This window comes from Orbicella faveolata, unplaced genomic scaffold (genome assembly GCF_042242905.1).
Source record: "Orbicella faveolata isolate gen_17 unplaced genomic scaffold, um_ofav_v1 contig_1, whole genome shotgun sequence".
Lineage (NCBI taxonomy): Eukaryota > Metazoa > Cnidaria > Anthozoa > Scleractinia > Merulinidae > Orbicella > Orbicella faveolata.
This window is the reverse complement of record NW_028301536.1, coordinates 32,696,489-32,713,772: the sequence shown is the minus strand read 5'-3', so window position 1 is coordinate 32,713,772 and position 17,284 is coordinate 32,696,489. Positions and strand designations below refer to the sequence as shown.

Here is a 17,284-nt window from a genome sequence, read left to right as displayed (position 1 = left end):
CATGCATCGAATGTTCATTCCTCACGACAACTGACCTGTAACTGAGCAATCAGACAGTGCCCGCCGCGTTATGTTGCGAGTATATACGCGCGTTTTCCGCCCCTCGTGTTGTTGGCGAGCATCCCGATTTTTAAACGCTAAGCGGTATTCAAGCTGCTAAAGTATCTTCGTTGTGGCGTTCTCGTCTCTTTAACACTCTCGTGGTGGCAGCGGATGGATAGGAACCTATGTCCCCATGCCCCCCCATGCCCTCGAAAGGACTCGTGACTCAAACTAGAGCCTTGCACATCGCTCATCCTCGCCCTTCAGACACCCTTTGGTCGGATAGTTAACGATAGATCCGTTACCAAGAGAGATCTGGATGCTAAATTGAATGTCTCGCGAACTAGTCGTCCTCACCTAGCTTGTTTCACCTAGCTGTCGCCGCTAAAAACGTCTCTTTACTAGTCACCCAGTCGCACCAACCGACGACTGTATTAACTGATATATAGTAAACCTTGCGTTCAGGCGATGGATAAGCTTTATCTCGGAGAATTCTCGGCTATTCCTCGAGTGACTTTCTTAACGATCGTCAGACTGTCAGACCCTCAGTCTGCAACACTTAGCTGGAAAAGCCAACCAAGCACTGGTGTAGTTAAAGTACATGTAGCTTTAAAGTAATGGAACCAGAAGAAAAATCAGGCTTGAATTGCAAATGCCCAATCCATCAGGCAAGGTCAAAATCCTCTTTTGCCTTTAGATATCTGCCTTTAGATGGGGGCAATAATTGTTCATAAACTGTAACCATGGTTTTTGGAAGTATTGTGCCCTCGGAAAATAACAGAACTTAAAAAATAATGCGACAACTCCAAAGTTCTGCACATGATGGGGAGAAGAGAGAGTGGAGATCGAGTTGACTTGAAAATTGCACGACTCCAATAAGGTTTATCAACTCAATCTTTGGTACGTTTTACATTAAAGGTGATTAGGTAATTTGAAATGAGCAACAACAATGCGCCATCCACGGGTTGACCTGCTATTCCAAATACCTCACCCTAGGGGAAGGAACTTTGTTGTCATGCTTGGCATATTCCCTGGGGTGGATGATAGAGGGGCGTGGAATTAACAGAGCCATAAAAGGTCATTAAATACGACGCAACATAACGTAGTCTATGCTCGGTTCATACGCCGCATTTCTAGCGCGTGGAATTCAATTAAACGATTGTAAACCCATAGAAAGAGCGGTCTATTGCTTAATTAAGAGATATTACACTGAGATAAAGGGGACGTAAGGGTTTGCGGTGATGCGGTTTTGCGGAAATTTTTATTTTAATTATAACCTGCGGTGTTGCGGTTTTAAAGGACTAAGCGGTTTTCTAAGTTCACAAATTGTAGTGCTGATTCTGTCGAATTGCGACCAAAACACGGGTTTTCCGACTTCGTTTTCGGGTCTTCGTTTTCGGGTCTTAGATCTTAGGTCTTTGCTTTCGGGTTTCTTCGTTTTCGCTACAACCAGCCTTCAACACCGACGTGTTCTTTGAACTAGACACTGGGGAAAAAATGAAAACGATTGGCCTTAGTTGTCCAAGTTAACAAAACGTGCACATGAACGCGCACGATAATTTGAATTACTAGTCAAGTCTAGCAAAGAAAGTTCCATATCCTGCTTATACCAAAACCAATTTTAATAATAATTGCATGATCCCTTCAAGGCTTGTGTCATGTTTCATTTACTTCTATAAGTTTCATTGTTAACCAGTGCCGAGAGAGTTCAAGTTGATTTGATTGATATTTCGTTCATAAAAAATTGACAGATTTGACACGATTACTTTAAATGTAAATATTTTGACTCTAATACCTTGCAATATAATAATTTAACCTTGTCAATACAAGTTCAACGGAATGAGTGTTCATTTTTAAGCAAATCAGTAAACACACGATCCATTGATGTCATGTTAATCCTAGTGGCGTTCATTTTCTCTGTTCAATTTTTCTGTACAGGAAGTTTAATAACCTCTTACTTTTTGTTCTGAGGTGATTTCTTTTCCTTTTTATGGGTGTTTCTTAATCGATAAACTTGTTTAATAGAATTTTTTTTTCTGTTGTTAAGCTTGAATCGGATTTTTACATCTTTAAGAAATGAACCCTGTTTGAACTTGGGTAGAACGTTTTAATTTTTTTCCCCTCTGTCTTGTTTCAGCAATATATCGCTGTTGAAGGGAATTTGACTCTTATCTGAATGCAAGCACTTTTTTGCACAATGCAGTACATATGGTCCCAGCTGCAAGGAAACCTGAAAGCTTGATGACCTGAAAAGGGCGATTTAATGCTCGTAAGATTTGAAAAATGTTGACAGGAAGGTAGATCACAAGAGAGAAAGTTCTGCAAATTACTGTTTATATCACGGGAGGCAATGGCTTTGTGGCTGTTTGCACATACAGTGGAACCCTCAATCCGGTCACCAATGAGCCACACTACTAATGGGCCGTAGAAACGGAGTGGCTGTACTAAAAGGGTTATTTGAACAAGAAAATGACTGACTGAACTTCTGCTCGAGCCAGAATATAGTGGCCGTAATAACGAGCTGGCCGTATTAGCAGGGAGGCCGTAGGGCGGATTTCAGTGTAATTTCAAGGGTAGAGATTTGTTAAGGCACTTCAAAGAAACCGCAAATGACAACAGCGTATCTAACTGAAACTGAGCTTAACAATGACAATAACTCAGATTTCTTGTGTATTGTGTGAAAACGTCGTAAGCCTCTCCTCCACACTACTGCGTTTTCGTTGAAAACCGCATTCTTCTAATGAGCCTACCGTCCCCTGCAGCAAATGAGTTAATGAGAGGAGTTTAGAATTCATCCTGCCTCAATGTATTTATGACTTTTGAAATTTCCATTGGGTAATAATTTTACTAACAAGTATTTAATTGTTTAATTTCTACTAAGTCATGCAACACTACGATTAACTTGCAAGGCTTCATCATAACAAACGTTAATCCTTAAAATTAACTAGCATCTTAAGTCCTCAAGATATGGATGAATGCCTCATCGTTCACTAATTTTAATTTTACTTTTCCTGGGTTTTTGTTCCATAAAAAGCAAACACTCGACAAGACAAGAGACACAGTCGACAAGAGTCAGTTTCAAATGCGATAAGCTACTTCCAGAGCAAACTACAGATATCTTATTGGTTACATTGGTAAGAACAACCGTGCAAACAAATTAACCGAAATGTGATTTAATTACAACTTCCGATACAAAGAGAACAGGCCTATCTCTTGTCAAAATCTGACATCGGCTCATGACGATTGCGAAATCACCAGGCCAACTAATAGTTATGTTTTTGGGGAAGGAAAACACACGTGCACGACCCTTTATGGCTGACACAAGACAACTGTTTAATGAGCATGCGTGAAAAGCATGACCGATGTATATAAGGACTGTTACCATATATTACTAGTATTAACTCATACAATAGACCCTAATCATAAATGGCTGCCAATTGAAAATTATTTTGTGTGCATTTAAATTAACCTAACTAAACTCGTTTGAGATTTAAAAATTTTTAATATATAATTGGCAGCCATTTATGAATAGGGTCTATGTTTGTCGCGATGCATCAGTGATCAGAAGTGGCAACTGCAAATTAAAGTAAATCATTGCATTGGACTGAAGACGAGTTAATATGGATTCTTATCGTACCCGGGGTGATACAAACCTAGGTTATGCAGGTAGCACACAGACCTTAGGTGTCAAGCCCTGGAGTAGCCCGACCTCGTTTACAAAGGATAACTGGAAAGGGCGTTTTGGACTGGTTTTCATCTGCGCACTTTTGCTGTTTGTTTGCATTGCGCTCGCTATCGTCCTAATCTTGACCCATGTCAGGCAACCAAACGACCATTGCAGTTCAAGCTCATGTTTGGAGGTTGCAGGTGCAATAAAGCAGAACCTGAACGAGTCTGTTGATCCGTGCAAGGACTTCTTTCAATACTCCTGCGGCGGTTGGATCAAGAACAATCCAATTCCATCATCCGAAAATTGGTTCGCAGCTTATCGTAAGCTAGGTGACGAAAACAACAAGAAACTATTATTACTCTTGTTAGAAGATGGCGACTTTCCAAGCGGACACGCTGTAAGGAAAACTAAAGACTATTTCAAATCTTGCATGGCGGAAGACCAGAATGACAACACTGCTCTCCCTGAGTTAAAACGTCTTATTACTCAATACGGATCGTGGCCACTGGGAAATACTTCATGGAAGGAGTCAACATGGAGTCTTCCTGAGGTTTTAATGGCATTCCAAATGGAGTTTTCATACATGTCACCTCTGTTTGTGCTAAACGTTGATGTTAATCCTTTCAACTCTTCACAACACGTTCTTAAGGTACATTTATCTGCTGTTTTTAGCTATAATTTGTAAACTTATCCCAGTTAATGAAAAACGACTATTAACATATTTTGCGGAGTTTAATTCCACATGTAATAAGAAACAATCAAGGATCAGAGAGTCATTAAAACTCTTTTGCTGAAGGATATTCCTAAACTTTCCAGAAAAGTTGGGCGGGGAAGTGCGGCCCACTTCCCAAATCCCTTACCCTATTTATGACCAAAATTTTTCGACCCTATTTATGACCGTTGCGGCTCACACAATTGGCCTAAACATAAGTTATGACGGGCTTTTGTTGACGGTCTTATTGATAACGATGAAAAAGTAGCTTCTTCTAAGAAACATATCCAATTCAAGACTAGAGTGCTAAAACCATACCCTATTTATAACCAAAATGGCCAAAATCGATATCCTATTTATGGCTAAAACGGCTGAAAAACCCTATCCTTTGGGGCCGCACAGACCTATATAGCCCATATAACGGGGTACCCCCCAGAAGTGTGTTTGGAATACACAGGATACGACTGTGGTGTAAAGTAACGTTTTCTTTTTCAAATGAGTAAAATCGGTCTAAGAAATGAGACGTGTGAACTGAATTTAAGCCCACCTTCCTGCTTTAAACGTTATATGCAAAACTGCAATAATAATAATAATAATAATAATAATAATAATGGTGAAGATGATAAGATATTAGTCTGGTTTATAAAGAACGACAAACATCAGGGTGAATGTTTCCACATGGCCTTAAAAGATATATTTTACAAGTTTCATACCGAAATACCAATATATACTGAATGCATGTTGATAATTTAGTGCGAGAGATATTTGATAAAATAGTGCTTCCTCTCCCTCGTGCTTTGGTTACTTAAATTCCCTTTTAGCTCCATTTTTTGACTGATTTATGTGCTCTATCTCTTTTGTTATTTTGCAGATAACACCTCCATCCTTGAGTCTAATTCCTGCGAAGTACTTGAGCCCTGATAACAAGGTATTGTGCCAGAAGTTATCTGAATGTTTACAGAAAAATTCGAAAAAAAATCGCGGGTGCTTGTGGCTCACCGCCCAGAAAGATTAGGCGTGTGTCTTGTGGGCTAACCGAAATATGGTTATTTAAAACCTGGTTACAAAACAATCAATTTACAAATTAACACTGAAGAAAACCAAGGAGCACAGAGGGCGTTGGACTGAGACAGACCATTGGAACGCAAGGTGTACAGGAGTTCTTTTTTGTGAATTAAAAGCCTTTTAAGATAGCAGCATCGGTAGACTCTTAACAGTATGGTTAGGTTAATCCAACAAGTTTGTTTGGTTGCCATGCACAGTAAGTAAGAAACTTAGAATTTATGGCATACTCATAAATCCAAAAACAGTTATGATTCCCGGAAGCCCTTGCATTCATTCTATTTCAGACGCGGTTGGCTTATTTGAAATACATGACCAAAGTAGGAAGGCTGCTCGGAGGAGGAAGTGACACGAAAGACCAAATGGCAAAGGTTTTGGAGCTGGAAGGAAAGATTGCAAAGGTACGTAAAAAAATACTGTAAATATTGTACAAAATATTGTTAAGCTGTCGTACGTGTAGATTCAAATAGAACAACAGCGTTTAAAAGCTTGGCGCACGGTGATGGCGGCCAGTTTTGATCCTTGGGTGAAGTTCTTGCGTTGTTGAGGTCTTGTAATCGTTAACTTTGCGTGACCTTCGCTCCACTCAGGAGAAGAAATGAGAGCCGGAGAAATGCTTCAATCAAAAAGCGTACAGAAATGGCCCAAAATCCCATCCAAAGGTAGTAGTTAAAAAATTGACCTGAGAGATTTTGAAATTCAACACGAAAATTTAACCCGTGAGATATAGCAACAATCATACGCACAAATTATGAACTCTCTCCACCCAAAAAGTTCTTAATATTTTTAAGTCATATTTTTCTAAACGGAGTACTTCATCAGTGTCAGTTGTTTTGGTTTTTGTTGTTGTTGTTGTTGCAGATCATTCCGCCACGAGGTGTGATACTCAATAATTTCCACCTGAACATGAACATAACAGAGCTTGAACGCAGGGCTCCAGGATTCGGGGTAGGTTTGGCTTCCTTCTTAAGAGTCGATTAAGAGATTAAAAACAATGTACCAATGAGCAAATGAAAGCCCTAATTTTGCACGGAGTTAAAATAGTTACCAGTTGTGGTTTTATTATTTGTCAAGATCTTTCAAGTTTCAGTTCAGAAAGCAATAATTGCGCAAAAAGTCCTCGTGCCTTTAGTCTAGAATCTAAAGTATAAGCTATTCTAGGAAGGTTCACTTTCATATGCAATTTCTTGGCAATTTACGCAGGGTTTCCTTTCAGTTCACATGGTTAGGATTTATAAACCAGCTGTTAAAACCGTTCAATGTCTGGGTGAATTCTTCGGATAGAGTGTTTGTACCTTCCCCCGAGTATCTACGAAATCTATCTCATGTTGTTACTGAAACAGGCAAGAGGTAAGAACTACGACTTTTCAGTATTTTGTGGTTAGAACGGAGGCGTCTCAAACTCACGATTTGAGGAATCGATCAAATATTAATGACTTACGCCAATCTCGTCCCCAGAGTCTTCGTTCCCCTTGACCAGAGGTCGGAAAACGAGAGCTGTGGTAGCAACCATTTTGAAATAACCGAATTCTGGCGATTCTGCCCATCCGGTTTCATTGTGCAGTCTGCATCTATGGCGCATGCCTGAAATGGTTACTCCCAGAGCTCTCGTTTTCCGACCGCTGGTCAAGGGGAACGAAGACTCTGGGAACGAGATTGAATTTACGCCTATCGAGTGAGACGTGACTGCCCTAAGTGCGCGGTGTTTTGTTACACATTGGGCCGTTGAGAATTTGAGCGCTCTACAAGGCATTGTATGGAATTTAAAATAACGAAGGATAAAATCGCGCAATGAAATAAAATGTTACTTTTTTTGAATAAAATTAAGAAAATATACTCACCTTGCCTGGTTTCTGTTGTCTATTTGGCCTATTTCGTTGTTTTTGGGGGCTTTTCAGGTGTTTGTCGCAGCAAATAGAAAATAGAAACCAGGCAAGGTGAGTATATTTTCTTAATTTTATTCAAAAAAAAGTAACATTTTATTTCATTGCGCTATTTTATCCTTCGTTATTTTAAATTCCATACAATGCCTTGTAGAGCGCTCAAATTCTCAACGGCCCAACGTGTAACACAACACCGCGCACTTAAGGTGGCCGAGCACAGTTTTCGCGCGCGCTTTTGCTGATGCAATTCAGCGCGCGCACAAGGATTGAAAAACAAACATGCCTTCAATAGAGCGACCATTTTATTTACTCAACACCCGCACTATATGCGCTATTTCTCTCCCTTATTGAACGCAGTGTATTGATGTCTTTAGTCTTATATTACAAAGCTATGTTAGAAAAGTTAACGACGCAAAGAACCCAGCAATTCTCAGCTTTTTCTTTGTTACCGAAAGAACCCAGTTAAATGCAGTGCATGCGCAGTTGCTCGAAAAATTGAGACCGATTGCTTTTGCCGATTTCTAACGATCCAGTCGATAGAATTTCAAGAAATTTGGCAAAAAAATAATTCAGAAACCACGCGAATGATCTATCGCAAAAAATCTGAATTTTGACATAGGGAATTTTTAATAATACAGAACATGCAGTGAAAACGATTTACGGCGAATTACGAAAGTCGCCTATGTCAAAACTTTATTAGAACAGTGTTGACAGAAGGGATTTAATGTCAATTTATAGTGGGCAAATGATGAAAAAAATCTAACGATTGAATTTTTTTTAACTAAACAAAAACCATTTTTTAAGCCTTGTTTTTAACCAGCCCCGTTGCCATGGCAACACCACTCACCTTAGCCAAAATGTGAGAATAAACCCTTCTGTGGTTAACCTTGACTCTTGCAAAAAACGAGCGCCAAAGCATAAATAGCTTTAAAGTAATGGTGAATTAGGCAGAGGCTCTTGAAAACTGTGTTCGGCCACCTTAAGGCAGTCACGCCTCACTCGATACGCGTACTTAAATCACTAATATTTGATCGATTCCTCGAATCGTGAGTTTGGGACACCTGTGATCAGTGCAGGGCAATACAGCGATGGCTGATGTGAAATTAAAATTTGTTGTTATTAAAAGGATCCAGGATCTGAGCGTCGGAAAATGAATTTTAGGCAGTTGTTAATTTGGTTAGTCAAGCAGTCAGTCTGTTTGTCAGGTGGCTTGTAACTGGGTAGTTGAGCGGGTGAATAAGTTACCAATTGATAAAATTAGGCTAGAAGCTGCAAAACGTACGTTTTATCACAAGGTTGCCATTATTTTAAATTCTTATTTAATTTTTTTATTTTTTTAGTATTTTAAGCAGTTTTTAAATTTCCCGTTTTATTTATTTTAATATATTCATTTCATCTTTGTTTTATTTTACAGGGCCCACATTGATATCAGCTTTATAACTGATGTGGTTACCCTATATATATTTATAATTATTTTTACTATTATCATTATTATTATTATTATTATTATTATTGTTATTATTAATTTAGCACGTTGTGCCTAGTTTTATTTGGATTGTAGCTAAGTTAGTTTCTTTGAAAATAACCAGTAAGCAACATTTTGTAGGGATTCCTTTTCGCAGTTGAGCAATTGCTTCTTAAACGTAGCTTAGAACTTAGAACTTGATCGATTTCAACAAAATCTTAATCCCAGGACTCTGTCAAATTACATGATGTGGACCTTCGTACGTTCTGTTGTCCCTTACTTGTCACGTGACGTTCGGTCTGCATTATTGGAGTATCAAAAGGAGATCGAACGGAAGAATTCTGCCGCGACACGATGGCTGTCGTGTCTGAAGGACATTAATTCTTACTACCACGGACTTACATTTGCTCTGGGCTACATGTGGGTCTCGAAAGTTTTCGACACAGACGTGATACCACTCGTGAGTTAGAAACTTTATCTCTTCTAGATGTGTTTGATTTCTTATTGAAATAGCATGGCATGGAGTAAAGGGAATTGTGATTGCTGATTGGCAGTGAATCCGCGCTCAATTAATTGTTATCCAACTAATTTATCAGGTCAGAATTTGATTTACCACTGTTTTGTTCACAACACTTTCTTGCAAACTTCTTGCTCATATTGGCTTCAAACTGTTACAAAGTTTAGCACATTGGATTCTTGTGTTTGAAGGCTATATGTAGTGTAGTGTTTTCCCTGTGTCACTTGACCGTGAAAATTCAAAAATGAGTAACAACCAATCAGTGACAAGAAAACGAAGCTAAAATTCTTAACACACCACTGTATTTCTATTGACAATAAATGCTATTTTGCAGATGCAAGAGATGATGACAACGATCAAGAAAACGTTTCGAGATGAAACGTCACGTCTCGAGTGGATAGATGATCAGACCCGACGAAAAATTCACGAAAAGGTTTGAATCAAAATTGACTGATTGTGACATTCCTTGTAAGATTGTTGTTACAGTCGTTCATTCGAATCCATCCAAATGGTACTGGTCACATGGTCTTGATGAGAACCAGTTCTAACTAACACAGGTGTAAGCAAAATTCAATGGGCATTAAAGGCAGATACTGCATCGCTCTCTTTTAACAGTATTTAAGTACAGTTGATGTAAACTTATTATAAACCTTCCTAGAAGTTTCCTTTTTTTATTTCAAGGAAGAAGCTATGAAAAGCAAGATTGGTTTTCCAAAGCTCTGTGCTAATGAAACACTGCTGAACGAGTATTATAAAGATGTAAGTCCCGTGATTGATGTAAACGTAAGATCTTTCTCCCCCTCCTCCTCCTCCTCCTCCTCCTCCTCCTCCTCTTTCTCTTAGTCTTCTCCCTTTTTTTATTCTACCTCTCTTTTCTCCTTTTCTCCTTTTCTCTTTTTCTTCTTCTTCTTCGTCTTCTTCATCATCTTCTTCTTCTTCTTCTTGTTCTTCTTCTTTTTCTTCTTCTTCTTCTTCTACTTCTTCTTCTTCTTCTTCTTCATTCTTTTACTCTTCAACTTCGATTTCCTTCTCCTTCTTCTTTTTCTTTTTCGTCTTGTTGCTTTTCTTCTTATTCTTTGTCTTCCTACTCGTCTTCCTCTTCGTATTCATCTTCATCTTCGTCATCGTGACGGTCTTCGTCTTTGTCTTCGTCTTCGTCTTCGTCTTCGTCTTCGTCTTCGTCTTCGTCTTCGTCTTCGTCTTCGTCTTCGTCTTCGTCTTCGTCTTCGTCTTCGTCTTCGTCTTCGTCTTCGTCTTCGTCTTCGTCTTCGTCTTCGTCTTCGTCTTTGTCTTCGTCTTCCGAGGCGCATGTTGTTTTACATCCAGCATTCCAACCATTGGATTTATTTACAGATCAATGTTCGCTTCATTTCATTTCATTTTAGGTAAACACCAGCCGCAACAGTTACCTCCTGAATGCACTGGGAGTGATGAGTTGGCAAACAAGGTCTTCTTTCTCAAAATTTAAGAGTCCGGTCGACAAAGAACAGTGAGTACAACCAGTACACGCCTCAGAGCATGTCTGAGCGTTCACAAGCTCGGGTGATGGCTGGTAGAGGAACGCAAGGCTTGAGCCAGCTGACAATAGTGGAAAGCTTTCGCGCAGTTTTAACTTAAGTCGCTCTTAACAAAGCTGTCCTCACCACTTCAACAATACTTTTAAAACTATTTACACAGTTCTAAATATTTACACTCGGGGAACAGGGATGGCGCAGTGGTGAGAGCGCTCACCACCTACCAATGTGGCCCGGCTTCGATTCCAGCCCGGCGCCATATGGGGGTTCAGTTTGTTGTTGGCTCTCCGTCCACAAAAATTAACATCTCCAAATTCCAATTGGACCAGGATAGAAGACTTGCATGAAAACCAGCTAAGGCTGGTGTGGCTTCCTCTCTAAATATTGTAGATTTGTTTATTCTATTTTATTTCTTCTTTTTTCCGTTACAGGTGGCATCTTGGACCTCAGCTGGTGGAAGCATATTACTTACCTAACAGAAACGAAATAAGTAAGAAAAAAAATGATAATAAAGTGACTAGTTAACTACCTATATGGGAACTAATCAATCCTACTGGTTTACGAGATGTTTGTTGGATACCTGTTTGCAGCATATTGGTGTAAAGAGAACTAGATGGCTGAAGACTATGCTGTCAGATTCCCTGGGAATACGCAATTTGCTGGGTTCGCTCTCTAAAAACATATATCAGTTTGTACTTCCTATAGCAGTCTTCATCCTATATGTCAGTTGCTTTGGTCTCTTTTTCACTGTGCTATTTTTATAGAATATCTCAACCGTAAAATCTTGAAGCGGATTTTGTTTCGTTTGAGATATTAATCTAACTGGGCACACAGTTTCTGCATCTTGAAACATGGATGCACGTGGAAATTTTGCCTTATAGCTGTAGCAAACTGCCTAGAGAGCTTAGTACTCCGCACTATATTTTCAGTTTCCAGCGTTCTATCGAAATTGACTTACTTAATTATTTTAGTGGATCTTGTCACTTAACACTACTCACGGTAAACTTCAGTATAAAAATCTAAATGTCACATAATGCGTTCGTTTATTCTGGTAGACATCCTGGCGGGAATTTTGCAGCCTCCACTTTTTTACGGAAGAAATGCACCAAGGTATTGTGGATCAAAGTATAATTTCTTCATTGTTTGGACACGCTTGCGGATCGAGTGGCGAGTTACAGTTCTTAAAAGCCACTTATGTAAATAATAACACAGATAAGTGCATCTAAAAAATCTTTCCTTAAATACAAGTATGTGGAAAAGATGGTCAAAAAATAAGGTCTGTAAGAAATTTATGGCTAATTAACAAGCATCTTTATTTAACCATTATAAAAACTTTTTGGTATTTTCCCGTTCTTCATTTGAACCTACATTTTTCTGTCATATTTTCAGAGCGGTGAACTTTGGAGCAATGGGAATGGCCCTTGCACATGAGCTTTCCCACGGATTCGACGCACGCGGTCAGTAAAAATCCATCTTAAATTTCAAACGATCACCGCATCACTGTAAAGCTTGGTTTGCTAAGCAAGCCTCCTACGAAATTGTCAAATCAGCAACGCATGTACAGTTCAAAGGGGTAGACCCGAGTGAAGTTATTGCAAAGTCTATATCAATCGAAGACCACAATTTTCTAGGAAAGGAGCAGTTTCTAATGTATGTTAATGTATGTCACCGGGGTATTCCTTAACTGGTTAATTATAACCCTATTCAGCCTACGAGGAGGACGGGGGTGGTGAAAAGTTCTCGCTCAGTTTAGACCCGAGTGAAATTATTGGAAAGTCCATATCAATCGAAGACCACAATTTTCTAGGAAAGGAGTAGTTTCTTATAAATGTTAATGTATGTAACCCGGGTATTCCTTGACTGGTTAATTATAACCCTATTCAGCCTACGAGGAGGACGGGGGTGGTGAAAAGTTCTCGCTCAGTTTTCAATAGTTCTAGCTCAGTTTTCGACTTTTATCTTAAATTAACCTGGATTTAAGTTTGTATGTCATGTCGTTGCAGTCATGTTTTTCCAAATTTGGAATCGCTTTGTTTTTATTAAGAAAATTCAACCTTATAATTGACAGTTATTGTTATATTTTAGGACTTTTAAACGTTAATGATTTCGATTCTATCGATCCGAATTCTAGTTTTGAGAGTGAAAATCAAAATAAGGCACTAAATAAAGCTATTTCTTTCACCAGGGAGATATTTTAACAAAGATGGGGAAATAATTGATGACTTGTGGAGCACAAGCACTTTAGAAGGGTTTGAAGAGAGATCCAAGTGCATTGTGGATCAGTACAATAAGTATCCCGTGGATGGTGGGGACGAAGGCCAAATATATGTAAGACACAATAAACCATCATAAATGAAGTAAAGAACGCAGACTAAAGTAATTGAAAAGATGTCGCCAGTAAAGAGATTTTTCTGTACAGCAATTAAGGTTTTCACTTTAAAAGTGACACCTTTTTAAAAACGCAGAATTATCAATTTTTTTTTTAATTTCCTCTCGAACAGATCGATGGGAAACTCACTCTAAGCGAAAACATTGCATAACAGAACTGAGGAGAAATAATTGGACTGGAGGTAGTGTGGCCGATTGGTTAGAGTGCCGAATTTGAAATCCGTAGGTCCCGGGTTCAAATCCCGTTCTGACCGCTAGGTGATATTGTTCTCGATAGCCCGGTGAAACACCCTCTGAAAACATGGCTGCCGTAGAAAAATTACAATGTATAATACTGAACATTTTAATGTCTGGTGACTTAAAAGTCACCTGACCAAACACTTGGCGCCCCAAATCTTCATCCCATAATTTTGAGGTCAAGCCACAAAGATGGGATCACTAGTGCTGGAATGTTTTTAGAAGTAACATAACTTTAAAATCCGAAGTGAGGAAACTTGCCAACCCGTTAAGGAAGCTTAAAAGACTTAGAGTTTGTCTCTAAGTCAGTCACTCGTATCTTCCAAACAGGCGTACAAGGATTGGGTCAAGAACAATGGTCCAGAGACATTGCTACCTGGCCTCAACATGACAAACGAGCAGCTCTTGTTCATCAGCTTTGCTCAGGTATGGGGACGAAACCTTCTTTTCAGTTATTGGGAAGTTTCTACGACGGCGACGCCGAGGACAACGTCGATTGAAAAATGAATTTATATTTTACCAACGAATCTCGCGATACTTTAAGTCATTTAGTTTGTTTCTCTTTGTCAAAACTATCTCGAAACTGATTATGGAACACAGCGCAAAATTTGGAATATAAATCTCAAAGATCATGCTTTGTGGTTACGTTACCACACAATGCAACGCACGGAATTTGGTCATTTCACGTTGTTGAACACGCATCAGCTACTACACTACACCGGAGAAATTTGAAAACAAAACAATCACAGGTCATTTTGGATTTTTGTTCGAGTGAAACACGGACAGGGGAATAACACAATTATTGTAACGTCATCGTTTTCGAAAAGCTTCGTGTGCAAAATGTTTTCCGTCCACACCGTGGATATAACGCAAAGCCGGAGTTTTCAGATTCCTCCGGGTTGAAGAGCATTTTCGAAAAGTACCGTTTTCGTGACGGATTAGTGTGGACGGTAGGCCTAACCGTTTGTCGAAATGCAAAAATTCAAAGACCATTTTAGCATATGCAATTTCTGCAATCTAAATTTGAACGCATGAAAACAATAATGGTATATGTTCAGAAATATGAAAGGCGGGAGTATGATTAAAATATATAGTTTTACGTAACAAGTTGTTGATTTTCTTGACTTGTACAGTGTTTGCTTTCTTTGTAGGTGTGGTGTAGCGCGTTTACTCCGTCAGCTGCCTTTTTAAGGGCAAAGATGGACAATCATGCACTGGCCAATTACAGGTAGGACGACATCATTTATACTGCAGTGCTAATAAAATAGGTCCCTTTCTAAACAGAGCATTGCAATGTTCTGATCATGAAGGTTTTGCAAAACAGAACATTAACTACACTGGAAAGCAACCATCGGAGACCCAGAAACACAAATAGTAGAAGCACCAAACGCGTGCAACCAAGTCGGAAAATTAAAGGACAAATTGACGGTTCGAAGCTTGTAAGACGTTCCCGCCAACGACCTCATCAATTGTACAAGTCAATTACACAATTCTAAAGCTCTGACGAAGACAAGTTCACAGGTCCATTAATTTAAGAGAATGTAAATTTTAACACCGACTGGTCTATTTCTTCAGGGTAATTGGACCTCTATCGAATATGAAAGAGTTTTCAGAGGTCTTCAACTGTCCCGCAGGTCGAGGGATGAATCCCGAGAAGAAGTGTAAAGTATGGTGAAGCAAGAACAACGGCGTACAACGCTACCTGCGTTCACGCCAAGCTTTTCAGATGCGGCGTTTGAGCCAGTTGTAGTTACAGTTTTCTTAGTTAATTTTCTTTGAAAGGAAAAACGATATCAATTGTATGATAATGGTTCCATGCATTGACAAAACTGTAGTTTTTATCTTGTTTTCTTTTGATTAATCTTTCCGTGGCACTGTTAAGTAACGAACGTGACATGTTTTCAGGTCTTCGTCACACTGTTGAGAAAATTTCCGTCCTTGTTTTTTATCGCCTTCTGACAGGAGAATTAGACAAACACACATTTGGGCGCGTAGTTCTCAGCTGACTAAAAAGGGAGAATGGTGTCCCAACTAATTGTGATGGAGATTAATCTGTAAATCGTTTATTTTACGGAGTATTAGTAGATTTTGTTGAATAGTCCTTGATAAATGACAAAACCTCGTTAGGAAGCAAGGATAGTAACGATAGTAAAAGATAAAAAAGACCTATTTAACTTAGCGGCTCTGCGATTTACTCACAATCCACTGCAATTGGGTAAAAATCGTTGTGCAGCGTGAGACGGAGTTAATGAATTTTTTAAGTATTTCCCTAACTTAGAAGAAATTAGAACTAGATGGCAGTACCGCTATATATAGGAATCGTATTTTGCATAAGAGAACACATGCGTTTAACTAACTGGTTTAGAAAATTAACACATGTAACAATCTGGCAAAATTATTTACCAGTCATTTAATGTCAATCATTTATGCTGTATAATCTTTTAAAGATGTAACCAACACTTCAGAGAGCTGAGTAAAATGATTTCTCATTTTTTTTAACGTATGCTTCAGCAATTATTGTGGAATTTACACTTACGAAGTTTGGGATAAACGCCTAACATCTCTGGGATGAGTTGAACTAAACTGGGCTAGATCTCATTAGGAAAACGGCCCCATGAACAGGTCCTCCTAGTATCACCCGTGCTTTCTTTTCAAGATAAGAATTAATTGGTATGCTATCCTGGATGCTGAGGTCGAGAAAGAGAAGGTTCGACATTTCTACATAATTGCAGGTTTAAGTATTCATTTATGCAAAGTGCGGCGGGTATTTAGTTAGAAATAATGGCTTCCTCAACAAGATAATGTTTGGCTCTTCCCGCAGCAAATTATAAAGCTGTCAATCATCGCCCTTAATTCATTAGTCAAAACAATTGATGTGCTATTACCGTATTATAGAGAGCGCGGTAGCATGCCCTGCTGGACTCTGGATCTAACGGTCCGATCTGGGTCAATGCCCTGGCTGAGTCATTATGCTGTGTTCCCTGGCGAGACACATTGAAGAAAGAGGATGAAGGTAACGTAGTATCGAAGAATGAGAAGCTTTTTTAGTAAACGTGGAGTCTGAAAACCTAAGCCTGAAAGGAATTCGCACCTATTACATGAGTGATACCGGTCCAGTCCTCTACTAACCTAACCAGGAGCTGGTAATGTTGTGAGTTCGTAATATGGTCTCATATGATGAAGACATGCAAGTGAATAAATAAAATGCTTTATATTTGAACTGCAGGTGATAGATAAAATATATGAAAGATATTTGCAGTAATAGCTGTATGTACTCAACTTAGGCAGTTGTCAGAGTAAAGTAGAAAAAAATTCAGGTTTGAACGGATTCGAACCCAGACCTCTGCGATGCCGGTGCGGTGCCCTACGAATAACGACTCCATACATGACAAGTGTTTTTATTACAGACAGCACGTTACCTTTTTTCAGAAATGTTCAGCTCTACAAAATACAAAATAAATGATTCACTTAAATTCTTATTAACAACAAATTTGGCTCATACAAAAAGGCAGCCTCATTACGCTTTCTGCACTAAACAACAGTATTAAATTATTCGTTGCTACTATTAAAGTGAGCTTTATCTACATCCTCCAGAATGTTGACTTCTTCTTGTTAACACAAATGACGTTTTTGTCACCAAAAACATCGTACAGAAAACACAGGGCTCGAAAAACGTGCCGTCCAGTCGTTCGGGACATCTAGATTTTCCTGCAGGGCAAGAACATATTCATTCTCACTAACCCAACGGGCAAGGTGCCAGGCAAGTCGTCTGCCAGCCAAATTAAAGAAAAGAA

At 39.1% G+C, this 17,284-nt stretch overlaps 1 protein-coding gene across 1 annotated transcript; it reads left to right on the top strand.

Moving 5' to 3' along the window:
* The first annotated feature begins 3,662 nt into the window (after positions 1 to 3,662).
* On the top strand, positions 3,663 to 15,215 carry LOC110054128 (endothelin-converting enzyme homolog). Its single transcript, XM_089290998.1, is given in 17 exon segments — positions 3,663 to 4,361; positions 5,296 to 5,352; positions 5,774 to 5,887; positions 6,348 to 6,434; positions 6,703 to 6,836; positions 9,063 to 9,294; positions 9,686 to 9,784; positions 10,033 to 10,110; positions 10,737 to 10,840; positions 11,297 to 11,355; positions 11,921 to 11,975; positions 12,255 to 12,322; positions 13,051 to 13,193; positions 13,367 to 13,435; positions 13,821 to 13,916; positions 14,642 to 14,718; positions 15,066 to 15,215. Coding segments are annotated over 17 exon segments (2,271 nt in total). The 3' UTR covers positions 15,166 to 15,215.
* Positions 15,216 to 17,284: the final 2,069 nt, after the last annotated feature.